Consider the following 7,200-nt stretch of genomic DNA (forward strand, 5'->3'; position numbering starts at 1 on the left):
TTACGAAAATATAGGCCATTATCTAAGACGTTGTTTTCCTACTTGTTCATCAAAGTTTATATGTATGTTTGGTTGCAGAATGTTTCTTAAATATTTCGAAAGTTGTCTATGCTTGTGGAAATTAAAACGCATAAAACTCGAAAAATAATTAGCATTTAAATTATTAGACTAAACTAATAACATAATATTAATTCAAGCACTATTCTGATATGTTTGTTTATTAAAATTAGAACATTTTAACGAATTGGATTTTATGCAGCGCCAAAATGCCTGAACTACAATCTTTGAAATATTGCTAACAGATGGCGCTAGCTGTCAGAAAAAATGGAAAATATATTTTGCGCCTAAAGTGCATTCAACCAAACAAACATATACACTTTGATGAATAAATAGGAAAACAACGTCTTAGATAATGGCCTGTATTTCGCGAAAACCTCATTAAAGCTTAATAATTAATTGACCAAATTAATAAATAATTCTTATTAATTGACCAAAACTAACGTATTTTAGCAAACGAAAGCGAAATAATTATTCTTTAAAACAGTAAATTAATATTTTATAATATTTATTAATATAACCATTTATTTAACTATTTTTTTTCAATTTGCTGTAATACCTTCACGATTTTTAAATTAGTCGATTACCACTCATTAAAAAAACCATCAAATACACAAATTAAAGCGAAAACTACAACCTTTCAAATGAGCCAACTGCCACCATTGTGGTTTGGTCAGTACCAAAGTATCTACTATAAGTTATCAAAATTAAGTATTTTATTTTCATTCTCAATTCAATTTGGGAAGATAATTACATCATCGACCATACAATTTAAATCTGAATACCTCACCTTTTCAACGAAACTATTGGCATCTTCGATCTGTAGAAATTGGTTTAAAAGTGAATAGTGTTTTGTTAAAAATCGCTGCTTTTTTAGAAATCGGACAACTTTAAATTATACTTATAATATAGGATACAAATATTTTAAACTGAATTTTCAGGCTGCAAAAATACTACATTTGGTTAGCGAAATAAAAAAATGAATAAATATAATAAACGAAATAATGCAGTTTTATTTAGTAATTAACAGAAACTTAAAGATTATACAAAAGAAAATATATGAAGCTCTTAAAATTCACTATATTTGTCTTTACAATAAGTATATACCATTTGGTTTAATAGTTTAATCTAAAAAGATAAGTGTATTTTCACAGTCTCGCTATATACAATAAAATTTATTTACACATATACAAACTGTAAATAAATATCTGAGTAAAGCTATTTGAGTACTCCGTTGGTGATTGGTTGTTGTAGGCACAATATTTGTAGCTTCATCCTCTTCTTACAAACCTTTAATATTTCCTCGATTATCCTGAGAAAGATGAGAATATTCAATAATTTTCTAGATACATTTTAGATATATTTACAATTGTTCCGAAGTTTCGAGCGCGGGAATAGTATCGAGGGCTTCCTTAAAATAATACTTGGCTTTCGATGTCGAATAATTTTGGAAAAAATGCTGCAACGTATTTATATCGACTCTGGCTTGCAGAATACCAGCTTTGCTAAACTTCTGAACGCAAACCATAAGTCTGTAAATTTCCTCAGAGATTGTTTGAACAACTTGTGGCAATACGCTATTGACAAGTGTTGGCGAAATGCTGTTCACCTAAAATAAATATATCCAGAATTGCTATGCCGAACTATTTAGAGTTTATTTTATATACTTCGCTGTGAACGTGTATTAAGTTGTTGATGCACTCCTTGACGTAAGGTCTAACATCCGTGGGTTTGATTTGAGTATCCCAATCAAATCTTTCTAAATACATGGATGGTTCTATTGTGCCTACAAGTGGGTCGCTCTTTTCTTCTAAATACAATTCGAGCACGCTTTTCTCTAATGCTTCTAATTTGCTACAGCAATTATCCAAGGCTACTTTTGGCGCAGGATATCCGCCTTTGGTAAATCCTTCCTCTAAGTTCTTCAGTACAACTAGTCTTGTATACTGGCAGTTGGATAGCGTCGTCAGCAGTCTGTGCTCCCAAATTGGTAATTGGGATTTGGAATTATGAGTGCGATATGATGCTGTCGGAGTGCCTATCAATTGGGATACAACGGTTGTGCATTCGTCATCATCGTCGTTATCCTTTTTCAGCGAGAGATTGCTGAGTACTTTATGGAACATCGAAAGGAGAGAATCAACTTGTTTATCTAATTCTTTGTTTGCGGTCGGATTATCGAGCAACGACCCTTCCCTTTGTTCGCTCAACAAAACCGATTCTCTGACTATCTGAATTACCTCTTGCACAGACTGCTCAAACTTTATGGGCTGATTGATGAACAAAAGTGTTAATAAAACAAAGTTAATATATAGTTTGAAGCATATCAATTACCAATTCCGTGACGCCGTTGTGTTTGCCGGTGAATTCAATCTTCCACGTTTCTTGTTTGGACAATTGTTCAATCTGGTCTGAGGCCTGCTTAAATAGAACGCTCATGCAATGTATTCTTAAATCTAATATGAATTTGAACACAATATCCAAAGCTTCACTTGGTAAATCCAATTTAATCAGGATCGAGTAAGTAGATCGCACGTATCTCAGGCATGCTGGTAGCCAAGGTTTGATAGTATCACTGTCCGGTGTAGACCAGGTACCGTAAGTCGCTTTATCCGTACTCTTATCTAGCGTGTGAGGAATGATTGCCGACCTTAACGTCTTGCAAAACGCTTCCATGATGCTTAGTACAATGTGCTGAAACGTTAATCCGGTTATTCATACTTCAATTGTATTTATGCCCTATTTCACCTTAAATCCTACTTGACGTCCAGGTTCAACTTTCACGTGTAAATCACCAGTGAAATAGGCCTGACCCAATTTCCATAAATCTGGAAACAGTTCAGAGACAATCTCGCACAAATCTTCGATGAAAAGCACGTTTTCTGGAATGGAGCTTAAATCCTGAGGTGGCTGGTTGAACTTCGAATATTTAGAGGTAGAACTACCGCCTTTAGCTTTACTTATCTCTTCAATGAATATCGCTTCAGCAACTTTGTGCTCCTCGTAGCAGTGCCTCATCCTAAGATTAATGTATTCTGAATGGCTTTGGATAGCATCCCAAGCAGGTTCATAAGGAGACTCTAAATTGACCAGATGTCTTATAAGACGCTTCTGTTCTTCTACGCTTATCGGCATTTGCACCAACTTCTGGTGAAGCATTTTTTGTAAACCTGCAACTTTTTTTTCGATCTCGTTCAGCGCCGTTTTAAACACAGCCACATCGCTTTTGTTGAACAGATTTTTAACCCTCATATAATCGTTGATCACGATTTCGTAATCACCTTTTTTAATATTTCGTTCGATCACGCAAGGAAGACAAAACAAGAACCGAAATCGGGCTAAGACGTTCAATGCGTTACGAGTCTTCTCCGCACGATCACGACGCGTTAAAACATCATCGAATAACTTCCTCGCGTCTCGTTCGCATTCCTTGATAGACTTATCCAGTTTCAAAGTTGGTTCGTTTCCGTATTCCGTTAGGTCGCATCGAAATTTGTCTTTCATCGAACCGATGGTATCCAATTGGTCGACGACCGATGAAATGTTAGATTTCAAGAATGATAACTGACCTTCTTTCTGACCTTCCACTTTCCTTCTAAGATGCAAGAGACTGCAATTTTTTCTTATTAATATTATGTAAACTTAAAAAGGTAGTAAGACGCTGACCCAGCCTTCAAATCATTGAAAGAAGTGACATGATGGTTTTCAAGCAGAAACCATCCAGGTGAGAAATTTTCCAATGCTATGTTCCCAGAGGAATTAGGGAACAATTCCTTTAAGTCATCTTCTGGGAATTTCTTATCATTGCCTTCAACTGATAGTCCTAGTGGATCTTCTTGTTGGTAACTGCTTGATGAAAGAGAGTGCTTGCCTCCAAAGTATGGAGCCTCTTCCACCCATACTGCACTCTCCTTCAAAGACCCAACAGTCTCATAATAACCTAGTATTATTAATCAGTTCAAACACCTCATTTAACAGACTGATGTTATTATTCAATTTACCTTTAAAGCTGACATTGCACACTCCCTCACCACCTAACCTAGTTGTAACTATAATATCCCCTTTGCCCTTACCAGGGCCAGATATGGCAATGATCTTGTTTGGTGATTTCCATTCAGCTGACAATAAACAGTCACAGCCACACACCTTTAAACCTACAAAGAACAGACATATGTAGTTGGTATTTTGAATCAGGGTTAATTTAAGCACCTGTAAGATCTGTAGGTTTGGTACCAAAGTTTTCCCCTCTAATTGTGATTTTGGTGCCAGGAGGTCCTTCGTTAGGCGATAACCCTGTTACAATAGGGGGCGGAGTCATTTTATCAACTCTTCTACACTAACTAGCAGGTATATGAAGGTTAAACTTCCGCACTAAATATACATGTTGGACTACTGAACTAAGTTGAGGATAAACATTATTGACTAGAGTTTAACGGTGTATCAGTTAACGCGGAAGCGATCACAGGTTGACGAGGCAAGTGGGAATTGGTTAATTCTTTTACTATGCGAGTAATATATTTACAACTGACAACAGAGACAGTTGGCCACAGCCCGAAACGTTGTCGAGTCAATCAATAGTCTACTGTTTATACCTTCCACACAACCCACAATGTGAATAAGTTGAGCTAGCAGTTTCTAGGTGTCTGGGAAGGACGAAGAATGTTGGCAACCAGAATGACATCGCACACTGCGCTGTTATTTAATAATAGCTCACTGCGGTTTATTTTAATCTCCACTTTCCCCAAACAAAAAAAAATCACAATGTACATAAGTCTATCGCTTTCTACCGTTGGCGTAACGTGCGCGCATCTCTTTCCATTATCGGCAATCAATTTGAATTCTACGTACATAGCGTTTATGCGTCATGCGGAAAGGTGGGGGACCGTGAAATGAGTTTTGTCATTTCATTACTATCGTCCTTAGTGATAAGTGCATGAAGAGAATGACAACTTGGCTTCTATTCACCGCGTGAAATGGGTGAGGACGACATCGCAACGGAATACCCGGAGCACTTGAATCCGTTCAAAGAACCGAAAAAGCGCTCCGCCATCGGAAATTCCTTCCGGAACTTGAAGAGAACGCTGTATGTATACAAACTTGTTCACTAAGTGATTTGTTTACTAGTCTGTCAACAAAGAGTTCAAATCGATTGACTCCAATTAATCAGAGCCAATCAGTTTGTTTTGAGGGGAAAGTGTATCAATCTAGTTGTATCTTCTCGAAGTCGCGAGCGCGTCGCAACTTTATTGTCGGACTCGCACTGACCTTTGAATTTCATTAAATCCAATTACATCACATTCGAAAATAAATTCACGACTGCATGTGGGGATTTATAAATGCTAATCAGTTTACCAATTATGATCTATCGTATGATTGATTCTCGTTTTTCAGGCGGCAGTCGTTCCGTTTGAAGAATAGGGATGACAAGAAGGTGGAGGTGCGGCGCACTGATCAATCAGGTAATTTCTTAGTAATTGATAAGCAGTTTTTCACTTGTAAACATGATTGCGTCAGATTACGCGCAGTTTTTGTCTTAAGTGCTGTTGGTGGGATGTGATATCCCGTACTTAATTCTAAGTTGCGGCGATGGGATAATCCTCGGTGCCGGATTCTTTTATTTATATTATTCCGTATTATTTTCGCAGCGGGTGCGGCTCATCTCAATCATCGAGGAACGGAAACTGTTGCCCTGCGGAAGCCAAACACCGTTCAACGATCGAACACTCTGGTGCTTCCACGCTCCAGGTTTAACGAGAGAGTAAATCATGCTAAAACTTTATGTCCGAGCGCTACAGATCAATTAAACTCGTCGAACCCCTTCGAGGAAGATGCGGACGAGAAGCCCGACGAAACCGATAAATCTCCACTCAATCCGTTTGCGGAGGAAGAAATACCTGCGACGGATACCCTCAGGAAGCGACACAGGAGAAAGAAACGCGCACCTCTACCCCCTCAGTTGAATAGGGTAAATGAAATAAGCAATTCACTTTAACAGCAAAATTAATAAAGACCATATTTTTTTATTACAGTCCGAAGGTAATCTCCTTAGCGTCCCAGATCATCATAACTCCAAATGGAGCTTAAACTCCTACGATACGGACATCTCAAACTACGCATCCGAAACGGAGACGGAATTCAATGATGATCATGAGCCGTCCAAAGAAGACGTTAGTACCGATCATTTGAAAGACATACAAGAGATGACAGCCGAAATCCAAAAGCTATGCACCAACGACATAAAAGAAGAAGTTGAAGAAGAAGAAGGCGAGGATACAAATAGGAATGTTGCAATGAACGATAATGCACATAGTGATAGTATAAATAATACCGATCAGAACGTGATACTTGGTGATAACGCTGATAAGGATAACGAAAAACCAACAGATAATGAAAGTAGCGAGAAAGTGAAAATAGTATGCGAGGAAAAAATAGCGAATGACAATAATTTGAATGTCGCTGAGAATCATTCGAATGACGATCCTGAAATTCCGACAGTTAATTATGAGAAACAAATTAACGAGGTTGTTGAAAGCACAAATGTTGCACAAAGTGATTTAGAAACAATTAACAAAACTGAATTAGCCGATGTTAAAATTGAGGCAGAGATAATTATATCAATTATTGAAAATATTGATGATGTTGCGGTGCAACATAAAGATATTAAAGCGGAGGTCGTTGAAGGTGATGAGAATGTCGTAAGCGAGGATGCGTCAGTATTAGTAGATGATGATCATGAGAGGAAGGAAGAGACGGTTCTTTTGGACGATCATAATAACAATACAGATGAATTGTCGGGAGTCACTGACGTGCACTTCTACGAGTCCAAATCAATGTACATCGCTGGATCTAACGACAATTTGCTAGAGTTCAACCAAAGGAAATCTATTTATGTATCTGGTTCGCGTGACGAATTAAACAACAACTTGGAGATGATCGATGAAGATCAGCAGCCGATTCCGAAAATACGTAAGCACAAACTCACAAGAGGCTCACTTTTGGGCAGACAAGATAACGCTTAAAATATCTTTATTACTAGTTATTATTATATAAATATGTTGATTATATTGTATTTAACTTATTGAGAAATATATAAATTATTCGAACTGTGTATTTCCACCTACCACCCGCAAGATGTCGCTTCCG

At 37.4% G+C, this 7,200-nt stretch overlaps 2 protein-coding genes across 2 annotated transcripts; one reads left to right on the forward strand and one right to left on the reverse strand.

Moving 5' to 3' along the window:
* Nucleotides 1-1,114: 1,114 nt before the first annotated feature.
* On the reverse strand, nucleotides 1,115-4,767 carry LOC108560838 (exocyst complex component 2). The gene is made up of 8 exons (XM_017918547.1): nucleotides 4,267-4,767; nucleotides 4,059-4,211; nucleotides 3,724-3,997; nucleotides 2,806-3,667; nucleotides 2,392-2,751; nucleotides 1,725-2,327; nucleotides 1,425-1,666; nucleotides 1,115-1,369 (listed from the first exon to the last, which is right to left on the reverse strand). Exons 1-8 carry the CDS (start codon nucleotides 4,373-4,375, stop codon nucleotides 1,276-1,278), a joined length of 2,697 nt encoding a protein of 898 aa, XP_017774036.1. The 5' UTR covers nucleotides 4,376-4,767; the 3' UTR covers nucleotides 1,115-1,275.
* A 174-nt stretch (nucleotides 4,768-4,941) lies between these two features.
* Nucleotides 4,942-7,104, forward strand: LOC108560839 (myb-like protein X). Its single transcript, XM_017918548.1, has 4 exons — nucleotides 4,942-5,140; nucleotides 5,449-5,516; nucleotides 5,703-6,022; nucleotides 6,087-7,104. Exons 1-4 carry the CDS (start codon nucleotides 5,031-5,033, stop codon nucleotides 7,074-7,076), a joined length of 1,488 nt encoding a protein of 495 aa, XP_017774037.1. The 5' UTR covers nucleotides 4,942-5,030; the 3' UTR covers nucleotides 7,077-7,104.
* Nucleotides 7,105-7,200: the final 96 nt, after the last annotated feature.

This window comes from Nicrophorus vespilloides, unplaced genomic scaffold, assembly GCF_001412225.1.
Source record: "Nicrophorus vespilloides isolate i.1.1-1 unplaced genomic scaffold, Nicve_v1.0, whole genome shotgun sequence".
Lineage (NCBI taxonomy): Eukaryota > Metazoa > Arthropoda > Insecta > Coleoptera > Silphidae > Nicrophorus > Nicrophorus vespilloides.